The 19,077-nt window shown below is 39.2% G+C and overlaps 1 protein-coding gene across 2 annotated transcripts; it reads left to right on the top strand.

Moving 5' to 3' along the window:
- The first annotated feature begins 6,140 nt into the window (after positions 1-6,140).
- On the top strand, positions 6,141-8,364 carry nkx2.4a (NK2 homeobox 4a). 2 transcript variants are annotated; one of them, XM_035384722.1, is made up of 2 exons: positions 6,141-6,641; positions 7,080-8,364. In XM_035384722.1, the coding sequence occupies exons 1-2, from the start codon at positions 6,272-6,274 to the stop codon at positions 7,730-7,732; spliced, it is 1,023 nt and encodes a 340-aa protein (XP_035240613.1). In that variant the 5' UTR covers positions 6,141-6,271; the 3' UTR covers positions 7,733-8,364. The 2 variants fall into 2 exon arrangements, with proteins under 2 accessions (XP_035240613.1, XP_035240605.1); XM_035384714.1 differs by having other exon boundaries at positions 7,053-8,364.
- The last annotated feature ends 10,713 nt before the right edge of the window (positions 8,365-19,077 follow it).

The following is a 19,077-nucleotide window of genomic DNA, read 5'->3' as shown; positions in this document are numbered from 1 at the left end:
TACCTCTTGTCATAGGCCTTCAAGGCAACTCGCAGTTCAGGCACCCTAACTCTTCTGAGACATTTTAGTCAATAAAGTCGTCTACTTCTGTTCTAGAGCCGGCGCTTATCTATTTAGATACATTAAAACATTTAATAAGGGGGATATTACGGGGCAGGCAGACAACTTCAGTCCCCGGGAGACCTTTCAGCTGCCTGTGTTTTTTTCGCAATTGCTAGACTTCCTTGGCATTGAATTTAATATTCCGGTCTTAATTTATGTAAATCATTTTTAACTGAAATTGACTAAACAAAGGGGAGCGGGCGCTGCCCGTATCCCCGAATCTTCATTACTGGAGTCTTGCCCGGCACGAATCGCACACCTTTGAAAATGAGGACCAACACGATGCATTAAGGTCAGGATTAAGTTTAGGAGCTTCCTTTGCATAACTGCAAACCTTCAAATCCGCTGAGCTGCTTTAGGCAGGTGTCTTTGTTTAGGAGGAGAATGTAATGGGAACAGATGTGTGTTGGGGGTATGGGCGGGGGTGGGGGCGCACACGATGTATTTTTTCTTTTTAAATATCGTTGCAACTCCGTAAATGCTCGGACTGCTATCTATGGTGTGGGTTCTCAAGTAAGCACTTAGTCAAATACCTTCCTTCTGTCTGTTGATAAGTTTTTGATCTTGGTCAAGATGCCTTGATGGTCGCAATCGGTAGCTTGGGTTGCGCTAGTTTAGAAGAGCTGGCCCTCAGTGAGAGAAAAAACGAGCTCATTCGTTTCGCTTACATCTCTGATGTGTGTTTGAGGCGCTGGTTCAGGACCTCGGCTCTCACTCCAAGCGCTCGGGTCCTTCACTGACCTCTCCAAATCTCTTTCTGGTTATTGAACCAGCATGCCGGCCTACGTGAAGTGCTTCGGTGGCCACAGATTGGTGTCCGTCTGCTGTAAAGCTATCAGCATCATGGATGGGTAAAGGGAGATTGGGGAAGGGGGTGGGGAGGTCGATCGATATGCGTTTTGAAATATTAACGCATCGCATACTTACGGTTAACACAACGCAGTGAAACAACACTTACAAGTTCAAATTGGACATGGATGTACTTCGTATACATGAAAGCTACCTAATTACGACGGAACGACTGCAACAATTTACGGTCTGGGGTCACACACAAAGTATTTGCAGACGACGATGACCGCAGAACTAGGATATAAATCATGGGTATTAGGATTGCTGGTTGCGTAATTGCTTAAAGCAACAACAAGGCATAGTTTGCCGTAGCATTAGCCCGTCTCTTTGCCCTTTGTGGTGTTCAAAATAAGCCCAGTAAAGCAACAGTGTCTTCCAAAATTCCATTTATGTCAACAGTGATATGACATTATAGGCCTCTGAATGTATGTTTTAGAGCTAGCATTCGTATTTTTCTTCCCCACTCTTCTTTATTTATGTCAGTGATATTTAATTTATCAATTTCTTATCTTGGCTTGTATGGCCGGTCATACGTTTACATCGTTCGAAATACTTAAGTGATTTCAGGATAATACTTACTATACAAACGAGGCAACGCAAAATACATATTTCACTCTCGGATTTATATATTTACTTATTTATTTATTTATTGCTATAAGTCGCACTTTATCCAATGAAAACTGAAAAAATGGAGTACCCAGGCTTGGCTTTTTCTATTGTGATATTGTTTCAGACGTTTGGGGGTGAGATCGAAACTGACCTCAGATAATTAATCTTTCTAGATTTTCTTTCCAAAGATTTTTTTGGACACAGCTGTTGTTTAAGGCGAATCAGTTGTTTAAGGTTTTGGCCGCATTACTATATGGCTTTGGCTAACGGCTTTGACTATATGTGCATGCATTATGTGCGCATATAGCCTAAAGAAGGCGCATATATAAAGTAGGCTATTATTCTAGTCTCGCTCATACAGACCTCACAGACATACATGTTTTTCTATTTAACCTAGCGCACGTCAATGCAACTTAAGCACTCAATACCCACTTTACATTCACACAATCATTGGTCTTTGAGTCACTATCAATGAACGTAGTTCATAATAAATCCTGGAGACCTACATGTTGTATAGATCTACATTGCTTTATTATACGCGGCGACATAGGAGAAAAATAGTACTAATGAAAAGGCTTAATTGAGAAAAATGCATGTCAATGATTAAGACAGGCAACCTAATTTTATAATATGCATTGATATACTCACCATGTACATGCATCTATAACGGCGAAGCACGTTTACTCCTTTCTTCTCTCGTTTGTTCTATTTTCCCATTGTGTTGTGAACATGTAATAAATGCAACTCAATTCAGAGTTTGTATAATATTGTTCACACCTAAAAGGCGCATCATATAGAAATTCAATTCATATTTTTAATTAATAAACAAACATTCAGAGAGAACGCCCTGAAAGCAAGTACCAATACGCTTACAGTTACAAAATAGTCCAGAAATGATTATGTTGTGCTCAAAAGGGATATATTTCAAAAAATAGTCCAACGTTTGATCACATCTGAAACGACAGATCAAATTAGGTGTTCAATTAGCTAATAAAATTCTTAAATTAGTTTGCGAATCTTAAGCGCAGCCTATGGACGAAATGGGTGAACAGTTGGAAGACGTGTTGGTTACAAATCACCATTCACATCAAGATGTTGTTCAGATAAATACTTAGCACGTCAATTGAGGATAAAAAGAAAAGATATTATAAAACCGAATCAACCTAAACAAAAGCATAGCCATTCGACAAACCTTCAGTCCCATTCCTAATGCCAGATCCCACCGCGCGGAAATATCCTCAACGTTGCGTTTGAAGAAAAGGCCTTTACCTAATGTCGATTTCACCTATATAGTTGACGCTTATTTGTACAGTTAATTCAAGAAAACAAAAACAAAAAATGCACTGCCGTGAATTTAGGCGTTGATTTCACATTTAACGCTGCTCATTGTACATGTGCGACCAGCTCTCGCCAGACAGCAGTAGCTTTCAAGTGACGGTGTTCCGTGGCCCTTGGTCATGGTCTATGACTTAATATTCGACAAGGTTGAGAGGTCTGATTCATTTACATACTGAAAACCACTAGCACGAAGCTAGAGGTCCTGTGACTGTAGGGTACTTTGTCAACCGACCCGACTGAGAGAACCAAGAACAGCGGTTTTAAACATTGCCGCACTAGCGGTCACTCGTGGAGCGTCCAACTTCTAAAACCATGTTTTGAATGGTGTCACTCAAATTTTCCTTGATCTTACAACATTGCGAGGGCTATTTAGTGGTAGGGGCAAAATTTCATGACCGAGTATGACCACAGCTTATATTTCTCAAACTGAATTATCATTGACGCCTTCAAAAGGCGACCGGTCAGAATTACCCAGCCTAGTCGACATGAAGATATGAGACCACTAGCCCTTTATTAAATGCACGTGACAAAAGACAGGAAAGCTATTATTACGAGTCTACAGTCGGTTTTAGATCATAGTTCAGCTGAACGTTTTCAAATGGCAGAGTTTTAAATGCTGTGAAGCTTGGCTGTTTATTATGCTTAAGTTGAAATAAAACATACGACCACTCTGTTTTAGTAGGTAAGTCAGGAAGCGTTTCAGTCTAATTGATTGATGCGAGTAAGCACGCCATATTTATTGAACTAATCTGGACGATAACATTGATTTATTATTCATAATTAGCATACAAGAATTGGCGTGTTTCATTGTGTTTTTGTATTATTTTAATGTACTTGAGGCTAAATAAGTACACGGCTCGGTATATTATTAAGACAATTGTGCTGCTTTCTACAAAGTTTTCCTAAATCGAATTATCTGTTCAATGCATTTCCGTTATTTCCTCATTTTCGGAAAGAGACACTATAACGAAAGCAATACGCCCGCACATTGATTGAGTGTGTTCTTATTCTGTGGTGAATCCTGAAGAGCTTCATGTATTCCACCGAGGCGTTGTTCTTCAAAATAATTTAGTACTTAGTTGTTCCCTGAACACAGTGTCTTGGGCATTCTCTGAAAAGTAAAACAAATTCCATAACTGTATTAAATCCACTGCATTGCAAAAATCCGCCACCATGACACGGTCACCCACATGGACCAATTATACATTCATGAGAAATACAACTTTTGCTCCACAATATAGCTCTTCATCTAAAATAGACTTGAGTGTATGGATACACATCCCTGACTCTAATTCCTACTTGGACAAGTTATTCAATTGGGGCTTTACGCTGACCCAAACGTGCATGGCAGATAGTCTGTTTACACATTTACAGAGTGATTAGTTTTGCCAAAACACAAACATTGCCAGCTACCATGCTAGCCAAGATGATGACGATGATGATGGTGGTGATTATTATTATTATTATTATTATTAGTAGTAGTAGTAGTAGTAGTAGTAGTAGTATGTTGTCGTTGTTTCTGTTGCTGCTTTGGCATAATGTGAATGAAAAATTGATATGCATTCGTAGCTTTTGAGCTGCACTGCCAACAGAGCAGTATGCAGGCCTAAGCATTTCTCAGTATGCCTGCGTGTTAGGTAAAATCTTGTACTGAATATATGGGATGAAATATCTTCCGCGTCCCAGCAATATATTTCCTCAGACCGAAACGCAAACTTTACCTCAATAACTTGTTCAGATGAATACGTGATGAAGCACTTTCATTTGGTTTCATGCTGTTTCGTCTTACAGGCAATTCATTATTTTCAGTCAAGCTATAACTAGACTTCCGTATTACACGTTGCCTTGTTTTAAATTTAATTGATGAAAACATGTTTTAAAACATGTTTCCGAACAGTAATATCTCCGACATAACTGCCCAAAAGCTAGTAGAAAAAAAAATACATTAAACATCTTTGACATTTTACACATGTAATCTCTCATTTAGTCATTATTATTATTATTATTATTATTATTATTATTATAACAATATGGAATATACGTTAATGCACTCAATATTTTACTGATACATGGTATGGTTACTGAGCACCATCTGGAAAATTGATTTGTCGCCTCTGAGTTCATATAAAACTTATGTCAGCTGAAGTCGTGGATTTAGACAGAAGGAAGTACATAAACACACACACACACACGCACACACAACATATATGTCTCTCTCTCTCTGTTTATATGCTACCTTCAGGTCTGTGATCATTATGGATAGCAAAAGTAAATACCTTTCAGCAACAACAAATGCCTTCCTTCCAAAGAGTCAATTCACAACACACACACACACACACACACACATACATATATATGTATATATATATATATATATATATATATATGGAAGAGCAGTTATACTGAACAAGTTACAGTTTATTATTATTATTATGATTATTATGATTATTATTATTATTATTATTATTATTAATAATAATAATAATAATAATAATAATAATATTAATGTCGCTAAAACTGAAATTACATTTATTATCCTAAATTCAATTAAATGTGTTCTTTCTAAAACGTTGGTTGTTAAAATCTATTTCATCATAAATGTCCTCTGTTTAGTGTCTCCTTAGTTTTTCTGTCAATAAAAAAGAGTAAAATTGCTGAAAAGTAATATACTCACAAGACAGGATCCCTATCCTTATTTTTATCCTCTTGGGGCCTTTGTTACCTTGAGCTAATTTAAAAAGTGCCCTCCCCTGTTGGAATAAAATGATGCTTAAGACGCATAAATTAGGTAGTTATACAATGGAGAAGAACCTTCATTGTACCTTTGACGATGCTCGGTGGCGCTTATGTCTCGTCAAAGTGCTCTCAAAGTTTGTAGAAAGTATGGCAATTCCCTATGAAAGCAGGACAATGTTTCCACTGCCCCCAAAATTCCGTTTTCAACGGTTCGGGGTTTCAAAGTAAAGCACGGTTTACACATGCAAAAAATATTCCAAATGAAACCTTTTTGATGATATACATTACTGGAAGCTGCAATAGAACGTCGAGAAAATCGCTAAATCAAATGTCTCTGTTGGCATCATGCTTATCTTAATATGAAACTAACAGCATTTTACTCAATTATCTTGGTAAAATGTCAATGACTATTGTTTGCTCGTTTAGGACGTTGCTCCGCCCCCCGTGTTTGTCGTAAACCTGGCGCCTGGCTACAATAAACCCGAGATAAGAGTGCCTAGGGCTCGCCTCCTTCTCCAAGGCGATCAATCGGATCTCAGGCATACCACAAGCACTCTCTTACGTAGACATCCACAAGGAGAGAGCTAATACAACAACACGGCAGATCTGCTCAACAAATTTACCTGCTTTCTGCACCATGTCGTTGAGCCCAAAGCACACAACGCCTTTCTCAGTGACAGATATTTTGAGTCCTATCGAGGAGACCTACAAGAAGTTTAGTGGCATGGACGGCACGGGGAACCTCACCTCTCCACTGGGAGCTTACCGACAACCTCAGGTTTCTCAGCCTGGCATGCAGCAGCACTCTATGGGCCACAACGCTACCGTCGCGACCACCTACCACATGCCACACAGCGTCTCTCAGTTCTCGCACAGTGCCATGGGAGGGTACTGCAATGGAAGCATTGGCAACATGGGAGACCTTCCCTCGTACCAAGAGACCATGAGAAATAGCGCAGCAGCAACAGGGTGGTACGGCGCAAACCCAGACCCAAGATATTCAACAAGTAAGTCATTTATTCTTTTGATTTTTTATTTTATTTTTTTGTATATATTGAATACTGTTTTCGTGCAGATTCATCGTTATTAAAAGTCACAGGACATCAACGGATTAACCAAAGCGCAAAACAAAGAGGTCCCACAGAACAGCTAACTGAAGTGCCTCAGTCTTCAAATGTTTATCAGAATTATATCTATTATCTATCAATTATTATTTTTTCTATTGTCGAGTTAATTTAGACAAAAGTTTATTTTATTTTTACAAAGCAATGTCCGCGTACAATTATAACAATAGTATTTAAACTAATTTGGAAACAAATCCGGGAAACACAATTCGATGCCCCCCATTAGAGACATTAACCGACAATTCCTTATCTTTCTGATAATTGAATGCATGTATATGTATATATATTTTTAAGTTTCTAGATTCATGGGACCTTCCACAGGTATGAATATGACCGGAATGGGGACGCTGACAGGAATGGCAGACGCCGCCAAATCCATGCCACCATTACACGCGGCGCCCAGGAGGAAACGGCGAGTTCTGTTTTCTCAGGCTCAGGTGTACGAGCTGGAAAGGAGATTTAAGCAACAGAAATACCTCTCGGCGCCAGAGAGGGAACACCTGGCGAGTATGATCCACCTTACCCCGACCCAAGTGAAGATCTGGTTCCAGAACCACCGGTACAAGATGAAACGGCAGGCCAAGGACAAAGCCACGCAACAGTTGCAGCAGGAGAGCAACCTGTGTCCGCAGCAGCAGTCTCCGAGGCGGGTGGCCGTCCCCGTTCTCGTTAAGGATGGTAAACCATGTCAGAATGGCTCTAGCACGCCGACGCCAAATCAGCAACAGGTCCAGCAACATCAACAGCAACAGAACGGTTCTGGGGGAGTTATACCCGCTTCCAGCAATACCATCAATCAACATCAAAACCAGCAGGTGAACCCTTTGGTTCAGGCCCAAGACCTGGAGGAAATGTCACCGAGCCCTCCGTCTCTGCACAGCCAGATCAGCAACCTGGCACAGATTGACACTTCTGCTGTAGATTACACCAACAATATGGTCAGTTCGAACCTGCTTTATGGCAGAACGTGGTAGGACCAGTGGTAATTTTCCTTTTTATGTTACCCTATGGATAGAGGTTGCAAGCCCAAAAAGCAGACGAAACAATGTATCATGTTGATATATATCCAACTGTGAAGATTGTAGCCTTCGATGGACTTGAAGGACTACACCATGAGGCGTTCCACCTGGTTGGGGCACAGTTTTTTGATTTTTTTTTTTTTAAGCGCAGCTTCTTTCTTCCTTTTTCGAACACTTAAACGGTTGCCGGTGAAACTGTTTGTGTTGTTTATTTTGGGACTTCCCTATTCTCTTAATGTAGTAAATGTTTTTGAACAGGAATGCTGCTCCACTTGGGAATGCGAGGAACCAGGGCGGGAAAAGGGGTTTCAGGTATAAACTTTTCAAAAGGGAATTGCCACACCATCGAAGTGTTTTACCTGATATTTTATGCTATACGTATTGTAAAATAATTTAGACATTTAGATAAAACAAAAGTAGAACATGTATATTTGGCTAACACACCAGACTGAGTTTACCTGTATTATACTTGTTTTAAGGCAAATATTTTGTTTTATTTCTTTTGTAAGTTAAAAAAATAAACACGTGATGGCTGCTGTATATGTTTCAAACCAATTGAAGTTAACAATAAATCATTTGAAGTGCAAGATATTTCTGAAGGTTTAATTTGTAAGGATGTAGTTCGAGTGCGGTTTCATTATAATATGATTGAAATTTAATTGAATTGGAAGACCGGGGTCGGTGTAGGTGCAGTCAGCATTATCAGTGGGTTTTTATAAAATTTTTTATTTCATTTTATTTTTGTAGTATGATCTAAATTGGATGACAGCGGAACAGACTAACATGTAAATTAATATTAACTGTATGTTCATTGTATTAATGTATTAACCTCTTTTAGGAATTGCGCGAGATATCACTTGACCCTTGATGTTCTGCTCAGCCTGTAAACAGATGGACTGCTACTTACTACTTAGATATACAAACTAAATTAAGTTTTTTAAAATACAGTTTTCACGAGGAACACAGTCAATCATCCGTTAAGTCAACGCTATTAGCAATGGCAATGCAAATTAATATAAATTAATTGTCATCTCTCTCCGTGCATTATGTAGGCTACTCCGGGTTATAAAATTAATGACATTGTATATGTTCAGAGATTTCGATGATTCCAACGACATTTCAATGTGTTAGAGGAACATTCAACACACTGAGCTGCGAGGTTTACATCCAGTTTACCACTAAACTGTATGAATAATAAAGAATGGATGCATATCGTTAATGATATTTAAGTCAAATAAATGTCAATATACGGAGACGCGAGTAACTGAAGTGACTGAATTTGAAATAGCAGTATAAATCGTGCACAAGGAAGTGCCTTTTAACGTTTTTTAACTAGGTACAATCTTTGAAATAAAGGTACAGTGGATGTACATTTTTCTTCTTTTAGGAAAAAAATTTCCCAAATGTACCACAGAAACTCTGTTTGGGTACTAATAAGCACATTTTGCGAGGTAAAAATGTATTATGCATTGCTGGCTAGTAATTTAATGTATCGTTAGGATACCATTCCAGAGGCAACTTCCGCACCTTTATCAGGCACTTTTCGTACCTTTTTGTGCGAGTGTAGAATGAACCTAGTTTATTCCATGCACGCTTTATATTGAAACCGAATTCAATGCTCAAAAAAAAAAAAAAAAAATTATACATTTTCGTATGTGTTAACTTCCATTTACATACAGGCTAATGTGTACTTGATTGTGGTGTTTTTCTTTGTTACATAAAAAAATAAATAAATCATAGTTTTAAGTAAAACACCGACAAAATAACTTATGTTTGCCATGAATATTTATTATAATGATAATGATGATGCATAATGTATTGGCTATTATTATTATTATTATTATTATTATTATTATTATTATTATTAGGCCTATTATTACGCAGGGTTCATATTTATTCAGTTAAAAATTACACTAAGACGTAAAATAAGAGGTATAGTGACAAAATTAAATTGATCGTTCATCAAGAGGTTTCTCGTTCCACTATGGTTGAAATAATCTATATATGTGCACGATCAAACTTGTATTATGGACCTTTCCAAAATCCTTGAAGTAAACAATAAACTGCCAATATTACAATACCACATCACTGTTAAATTCTTGAAATAATTAATGCTTGCACCTCCATGTCCAATTTATTTCCTAGGTCAACGCAAATATGAATCCAATTTCGAATAACCTCTTGTTCAAACTTGCATTCTTGAGCAAATATTGGGGGGAAATGTGCGATAACTTGTTTGTTTATAGCTTTTTTTGTATTAAGAGCCAAAAATCCCAAAACAACAACTACAGGCTACTTTGAGTAAAATGTCTCCTCGCTACCGCGGATTCAAGTACGTTCCTAAAAGTGATTATTGTGCATAACCTCATAATCTGCGTATCATTCACAATAATTTTAAGCAGATCGGATGCACATTATGAAGGGAAATCCATTTGGACAGCACAGAAACCATGCATTTTCACTAAGAGATTAATTTAACACTGTACGATGTTTGTAAAATTGTTTACTCCGGCGAAATGGAATTGATACATGTAGGTGTATACCTAAGATGAGTTCAATTAGGTATAGAAAGTCAAATAAAATGGCGTCTTGTTGGAGGTTAGGGAATCAGTTGGGATAAAGCCCGGTCACTATTCACAAAACTATCCCCGTGTAACAATATAAGATTCATAAAACATTTGCACTTGGGTTTCATAATTAATTATGCATTATTACAATTTTTACTTGGAATCATGGCCTTATCTATCTCAATGAGAAAGATTAAAATAATAAAAAAGTATGAACAAATAAAAACACCGTCTACGTGTAAATACACGCAATGGAAAACTGGAATGCAAACCGCCCCATGTATTGAGACGCTGCAGAGGCTGAAAAGGCGTGGGGCGAAGTAACAATAGTACTTAATATTGCTAAAATGTATTACCTTATTTATCGTCATTAATATAAAATGTTAATGTGACGATTCATGATTTTAAAAAAAACAAAAACAAAAAAAAAAAACATTTTAAATAGGCAATGGATATTTGTTTTTGACTGGCCTATTCTAAGAAAGGCATGTAGGTTTGTGTATTACATTGTAAAACTTTAGAAGGTATTCATTTTTAATTTAGGCAGTTTTACAGATGCATGGTCAAAATCCATTTCAGTTGAAGTTCTAGGCCTAAAACTCCCCCAGCTGTAGCAGACATGGCATTTTAAATTATTTGCAAAGATTCAATTTGGAATAGGGCCTAAATTGGGATCAGTGTAAAAGCTATCCTTCAGCCCAACACAAATAGTCCAACCCACACATAAATCCAAAATAATTATTATGGATGTAACCGTTTTCACGACCATATGTTTTAGTGTCAAAGATAGCCTTTTAAAGAAAGTGAGGACCTGCCTCAACATACCCATGCCCCCCAAACAAATCAACAGTCACTTGTGTTCAGGTGGACTTTTTAGAGGGATATTGAATATCAATTCGGAAGAATATGACGAGCACAATAGCAAACAAAGCAAAATATTCTAAACCAACGCAATCACTAAAAAAGGTTGTTCTCTCAATTCGAACATTATCATTTCTTATGAGGTGAAAGTTGATCATTCTTCTGGAATTGCATCTCTAACACACAAATCCACACAAAAGTGTATGAGCGAAATCACAGATTTGGGACAATATCAGTACATCACAAAAGCTCTGTTAGCTGCCAGCGTTATTTTTAAAAACCATTGACTGGCTATTACAAGCATTTACTGCATGCTCTATAATTTAGATGCAGAAGAGGCCATTTAAAACTGACTGAAAAATTTGACCCCTCTTTACGGCAATTTATCAGAAGGGTGGTACAAATTTGACAATTGCTGTCGCACAAACTTAATTCTTTTGCATGCTCCACTACAAACCATGGAAGCCATTATTTGGTTATATATCTGTGTGTGTGTGTGTTGGGGGGTTCCCTTTGGATAAAATTGTAACCAAAAATAAATAAAAATTTAAAAACTGCCCTGATATCTGGTGAGTGAAAGACGGCCAACTTATGCTGTGTGTTTTACTCAAAATAAAAAATAAAAAAATTCTATCCAAACTCTTGTGGGCATTTGGCAATTAGCCATTGCTACTTATACTTAGATTAGTTCAATAAGAAAATGTATATATTTACATACATACATATATATATATATATGTATATATATATATATATATATATATACACACTCAATGGAGACACTCATCTCTGGATGTGTTTAACCAATCAAATGTCTCTTCCTGACTTGGAGTCCATTTTCAGTCATGGCCGTCACAAGACCGTGATTCTAGAAGCTTTCCTGAAATGTAGTCCGCACCAAGACCTAGGCCTACACCTCGACCATAGCCATTCAGGAGGGAGAGGGGTTCAAGCAGTGACTCAATAAGATAATAACATTCTGAAATGCTCCCAGTGTATGAAATAAATAACGAGGAATGTGCGTTTTAGGGGGATGGGGGGAGGGTGTCTGTGGTGGCAAGAAGCATCTCTTGGTGTAGAATGTCTGCCTCATGAGGTGAGGGAGGGGGGGCGTGTGGGGGAGATGGAGGAGGTGGGGGGGGGAGGGGGGAGGGGGGAGGTTGATCATCTGCCCCACAAGGTGGGAGGGTCACGGGTTACCTGTTTTTCTCCCCTGGCCATTACAATGATGGTTGCGGAAATCATCACGGTGATGATTGTTGTGATGGCGGCAGCCTCCTCGGCCCACCCTGTCCCCAGCTGCTGTAGCCGGGCAACGGCGGCATTCAGCCCTCTTTGGTTCAGGTCGTGGTCATGGTCAGGCTTGCTTAGCCCAAGGAAAGCACTGACGGGGTCCCAAACACAGGTGCGGCAAGACGAGGGCAAGTTTTAAAAATCGCTTGCTCGCTCAACACGTTTGGAACCTTGGCACCCCCCCCCCCCCCCACCCCACCCCACCACCCACCCACCAACACTCCACCCACTCCACCCCTTTCACCCCAACCCTCAAACATACACACAGATATAAACACATGCACACACAAACACACAGACAAAACGCCACATGTAGGCCTACCACTAGCATGTCATGAATGTGTACAATGCAGCAAGCAAAGATTTTCCTGAACAGTCGGAACATACAAACATTAAAGCTACGAAGAAGGAGAGAGAGGCTTTTCCTTTCAGCAAAGGCCAAAACAGAAAGTAAATGTTCCCGAGTAAAGGAGACGCTTTATTTTCAATAATGCACAGAATTTCTTGGGGGGGGAGTCTATTCTTTCCAGTTAATTGCCGGTTACAAATGAATTCTTACCGTGGAGCAATTTGAATCTTGGGCTAGGGGGCCTTGCTTGTATTCTCCCATCCCATTATTCTGCTTAATATGTCAGAAGGTCTGATCGGAGAGAAACCTTTTCAAGTTCCATTGATGCGGATTTCAATTGACCACGGTGACCTAGCAACACAAGTCCTAATTGGCATAGACCGACAGACGCTGCCAGTACAGTTCATATAGAGGCACAAATTCAGCAATTACACACTAAATATTGGCAGGAAAATAATTTAGTAATGCTGTGTATTTGTCCATAGAAATGACTTGTGCTCCTGGTACCTTTCTCTTACATGCACGCAGTAGGGAATAAACATGAAACCTATTTAGAAATCGTATTAAAACCACCTATAAATGCATATTAAACGCATTCACACATTTCCATTAAAGTTATTTGTATCCATTTTACACGAGAGGTTAAAAAATTACAACTCTCATTCCAGTGGTGTCTTGCTAATTGTTTAACATGGAATCAGATGAGATTCAAGGAGATGCATGTTTAGCTATAATTATTTACCTGTTACTACAGACCTGGCTGAATTACTTATATTGTGCCATCCACTAAGTGTCAAGCACAGTATGGATTCAGATTGCGAGTGGATGAAAGCTTTACTTGACGCCAACCCGTCTCGCAGGGTAACCTCAAGACTACTTCTTGATAATAAATACACCCATTCTTGACAGGCAAGCGCACCATAAATTCAAAAAAGCTGCCATGAGCATTTTTCATCCATACCCTCTCCCCTCCCAATTTTTTTTTTGTTAAAATCTTGTCAAGGATGCTCCCTCGGTCTTGCTTCATGTAGAACGATTAAAAGACAAGCATCGCTTTTCAGTGTATAGTAAAAGCATGCTTTGGATTGACAAGTGCTGTGAACAATTTTAATTAGTATAATGCCTTATCATTCTGGCAAAGCAAGGCCAAAAAACAAAAGATTTCACTCCCATCCTCAGCCCCCCCCTCCCCACCCTCCCCCTCCCCCACACACACACACTTCCACATTCTAAATGTATCTATCATTTCCAAAATGCTCTGCCATCACAGACACAGTTAACACCTTTTTTTTTCTTTTTTTTTACAGACTGCAAAAAAAAAAAAAAAAAAAAAAATGTCAGCTTTCAGGATCAAAGGAAACGGTGCCCCAGGAAACCAGAAACTTTTCTAATTCCAGTAATTTTAAACTGGGGTGAAAAAAAACCACAGCCAGCCCAAATAATCATCCCCGGTCAGAATGAAACCATTTTCAAGGGGGTCATAGGACTCAGAAAAGCAATTCTCATTCTAATAGATTTCCATGAAATTAAATAAATGAAAAGCGCATTCTACTGTTGCCTTTGGTTTTTTGAAGATAACAGAAAAAACAAAAAAACCTGCAATAATGCACTTTCTGGGGCTCAAACTGTCTAATTCTGCAGCTTGCCATGAATAAGATTTTAGCAATATGTGGTATTATAAAACCAAAGCAACCTTATGAAGTCTTCTTTTCCTATGATACGAGGGTGGGTGGGTGGGGGAGTGGGGGGTGGGGGACCATCCCTTATTACCAAACCATGTCACATTCTTCCCAATGTCTTGCTGCTGTCCAACTGTGGAAGCTCTAATCCCCCCTCCAAGTTCCCTATGCATTTCATTGAGCTCGCTCATAAGTAGTTAAAGAAACTGTTTTCAGTCGCCACTAATAACTACTGACCTAAAGTGACACAGGCCCACAATAGATTTGTCAGGCCTGAAAAGTTGAACCAAAGACGCTGATTAGTACTTCAAGAGGTCTGAACCAAGAATCAATGGGGAGTCTGTGCGGTGCCCAGTGGTTCCAGCATGGACATAATCATGGTGGAACACCATTAGTTATGCCTCATTAAGTTCTGCGAACCTCCTTCAGCAAAATTTATTTAGCCCGGCTCAAAATCTAATGCTGGTTTTTTAGCCCACCCCCATCCCCAACAGCCCCCACCCCTCCCCTTCTTTAACCATGGATTGTACCATTATGCAACAACTTCATTAAAAGCATGCACTGTATAGAAACTGTGACAAATTAATAAAACAATGTTAGATAAATAAAGATTGCTGTCCATCACATCCAGTTGACCATAAATCGAACTGGAGCCTGCAGTGACTATAGGTATCTCACATTCATTAACAAGGTCAGTTAACCCGAAACTGACAAATTATTACGTTTGAGAGCCGGGTGAATGATATAACAACATAAAACAAATGTTAAACTGGATGCTGCTCTTCATTATTACTCTTCATGCTCTTTAAAATACTCTCTCCACCACCACTAACAACAACAACTAACACCTAAAAAAAAGGATGAAAGATCAAAGCAACACCAACAAATTGAACAGACTTTAACACTATAAAAAAGTTTAATTATCTCTGTTTGACCAATTGTAGGCTAATGACAAAGACCACATTTTACAAAAATAAACATATTATTAAGCCTGTTATTCTCCAAATGAAGACTAGCTGAAACAAATATAGATGCATTTTATGATGTTTCCTTTTGTCACTGATAAAGTCTGTTAGCTCACTTCAGTTTGTGTATTACTTTATTTGAGATGGAGATTGATTTAGCACCAAATTACATGCTTCTGCTAGCAATTGGGCAGCATGTCGTTAAATCCAAAGCAACTGACAATTTCAATATAAGAAAATAAACTCTCTACCAGGAATAGATTTTTGTCTAACTGCAGCAGCACGGTGTACTCTCAAAGTGCAAATACATGTGCTTGCAGAAAGTAACCTCTAGGAAAACATTGTAGCACAAAAAATTCTCATCTTTGTAATGAAGGCTTTTACAGTGCACTCTAACCATCCCTAAAAATGGGCACAATACTGTCTTACCTTCACTACAGCTACTGAGTGTATGGTGGAGGCATTCTTTGAAGAGAGACTCACTGACATTTGAAGAACAATAAGACCCGTCAACAACACACTTTTATTCTGATACCTTTGTCCTCACACTTCCAGACGGTGGCATTTGACTAGGCTTGATTGTGGCATGAACGGCTAGTGCACAACTAGTCTTTTTCTAAAAAAGCCTTTTTTTGCCCAACCCTAACAATCTCCATATATCAGTGAATGTCACATTTCAGGAAAAAAAACTGAGCCAAATAAACATAGCTTGAGAAAGCCTGTGTCAACCTTGAGCCAGGACATGATCTTAATGCAAAGATGCACGAGAAACCATCAGTGGAAGAAAACATACATTAAACAAAGCCTTTTTGATGAACCTAGTTGCAAACCCCGGCGATTCAATGTTAAATGAGGGAATGCTCCATGAGAGAAAAATACTGGCAGCTAATCCAGTCCGCTCTCTGTCATGCAAGCTATTTCAGCAGAAGCTCTGTTGCAAAACATACTTTGAGGCACCCTCGATCCACTTGAACCTCATCCACGCAGATCACTGACCCGTCATTCTGGACCCTTGTAACCATTTGTCCGTGACAAAAAAAAAAGACTCTGTTTTTTGGAGAAGTGGGGGTTGGGGCGTCAGTATCAGCAAATGTACGTCCAGGGCCTGTACATCACGGGGACAGACACTCGTCAGTTAGGAGCTCAGAAGGGTAGAAGTATGAATGCTCATATTCCTGGAATCGGTTCAGCAGAGGGAAACCCATTATAGCAGTGCTGCTCCCTGCACGAGAAGGAACCCATTTAAAGATGGAGAGGCATCACACAGGAAGTTGAGCAAGAGTACCCTACCATGCGACCCACATATGTTTCAGCCCTCAAGGCCCACTACCTCGTCTACCATTAAGATGCTTTTTCCTCTTCCATGAACTGATTGCGGTTGGGAAAGAAATGATAAAATTGTGACCACGTGACACTGAGAAACCCTTCAGGTCACAATAGGATTTTCAGACGCAAGTGTGCTGCATGTGGATTGTATGCTGCCCCCCCGCCCCCACCCCCCCCTAAAAAGGGAAAAGAGAAAAAAAGAAATAACCATTGAATAGGCTACATTGTGAATTGCTGAAGTATTCTGGGTCCCCCCCCCCTTCCACAGCATTCATAAAGCTGCACTTTTTTAACTAGCAAACGGCTTCTTCCCAATCTGAGGTTGCCAAGGCGATGGCCAGCTGCGAGCCTGGACCTGTTTGTTTATAGGGGCAGGGCTGGAGAGTGGCTCAAATGAAGGCGGTAGAGGGGGGTGATAGCAGTGCAAGTACTACTGGGAAAAGCTGGGGGTGGGGGACTTATGTGGAGGCATTAGCAGGATGAATGAAAATAGGACAGAAAAAGTTGCATTTATTTCTTGTCCTGAACAAAAATCCATAGTTAAATGTATTGGTAATGAGCCAAATATGCAACAGTTTCTCTGATACATGTCAACACAGCTCTTCATTAAAAATAAATTCCTTTTTCAGTTTTTTTAGAAGTTTAGAAGTATCATAATAACGGGAAAAATGATAGGTGTCCATTTTTCATGATTTTGCTGTTGTTCATATCATTTTTCAGTTAATTTTTAAATGAAAACTGGTTCAAGTCTTGCTTGTTAGCTAACTGCCTAACTGCCTTTGAGCAGGTAAAATAAGTCACATAAGTATGACAATAGCAACATAATGCCTGGCTAATTTTCTGTTACTTGGAAGTTTTGTTTTGTATTTTCTACTTAGAGCAAGCCATCTTGCGATATTCCAATTTTGCATTTTGTTGTCAAATAGTGTATATACGTAGTTCCAAATGAAATAGATCTGTGTGTGGGTACAAGTTCTGGTAGAGACTGAGTACTGATGTCACAGAGGCCCCATAACAGGAAAGACAGCATTGTGGAAGTTAGATTAACTTGATTTACAGAAAAACGTACTTTCTAAAGAATGGTCCGACAGATTAAGTTTATTCGTACTTAAGCATTTAAGCAAATTTGACATTTAATAATCTCTTCATTCAATAGGAAAGTGGAGGACCTTCTAATGAAATGTTCATCAGACACTGAAGGCCAAAAAGCATAGAGAGACCACCCACTTTCTTCCCAATTATATTCCAGTGCTAACCCCCCACCTCAAGCATTCAACACAACATACTGCACACCAAAACAGGAATTACAATTTGACTCCTGTTATTCCCCTCAGTAAACTTCCAGATTGTTCATTGTCACCAATCAGCTGTCTGAAGTACATGTGACTTGATGAACAAACAGGATTACACCTAAAATCCTGCTTCTGTTCTCACTCATCTTTAAAGGCAACAACCAGTGCTTCCAACACAAAGAGCAAAAAAAAACTGTGTACCCACATGCTAACGTGTATGGAAGATACAGCTGAAATGGCTTGCTCAAAGAGAACTTAATTAAGTATTTTAAGTTACTCCTATTGTAATTACTTTAATTAATTAAAATGTTTATTTTGAGGTTTTAATGTAGACAGCTGAAGATATATGTAGTGATACATAAACAAAACCAAACAACCCCTGCCGCCCTGAAAATTTACAATAATAAAAAAGCTACATCACTGATACACCTTGGCTCTTTAAGTGTCTAATAAAAAACCTCCACATTAACAATTTCTAAAGATTTTGGTGTTGCAACGTCATGGATTTTGTAATAGCAAGAGTTTTAGACTGCAAGGTAGTCTACAATGAGAGCCAAATGAAGAAGACAAGGAAGACCACATTTGGAATGGCTATTCAAGTAATTAGTGCCAACAAGCGTGGCGACACGGGCATTATTTTGGTTGACGCTATCCTTTAGCATGAGCTGGAGTGTTTGTTTGCCCTGGTTTAAACAGCTGGTTGCAGAGGCGATGTCATGTAAAGGAGAGAAAGGGGGGTATTGACTCTGCCCCACAGGGGGTAGCGGGTCCGTGAAAGGGAAAGTTAACTTCGCTTAAACACTCTCTCTCTCTCTCTCTCTCTCTCTCTCTCTCTCTGGCGCTCCACGGCCAATCAAAGAGTCCTGCTGTAAGCCCTTGTCCGCGCCTGCTGTCTCACTGTCACGCCCCGGCCTCGTCGCACTCAGCAGCTCATTAGCGCCAATATTCGCAGCTCCCTTAAAACCCGC

This window comes from Anguilla anguilla, chromosome 1, assembly GCF_013347855.1.
Source record: "Anguilla anguilla isolate fAngAng1 chromosome 1, fAngAng1.pri, whole genome shotgun sequence".
Classification (NCBI taxonomy): Eukaryota; Metazoa; Chordata; class Actinopteri; order Anguilliformes; family Anguillidae; genus Anguilla; species Anguilla anguilla.
Note: the sequence above shows the minus strand (reverse complement) of the source record. Positions and strands in the feature narration are given on the sequence as shown.

Excerpts from the sequence above, each read along its gene's own strand:
- nkx2.4a (XM_035384714.1), top strand. The coding sequence starts at position 6,272 with ATGTCGTTGAGCCCAAAGCACACAACGCCTTTCTCAGTGACAGATATT. Across the intron at positions 6,642-7,052 it reads AGACCCAAGATATTCAACAA|TTTCTAGATTCATGGGACCT; the intron begins GTAAGTCATTTA and ends TATATTTTTAAG.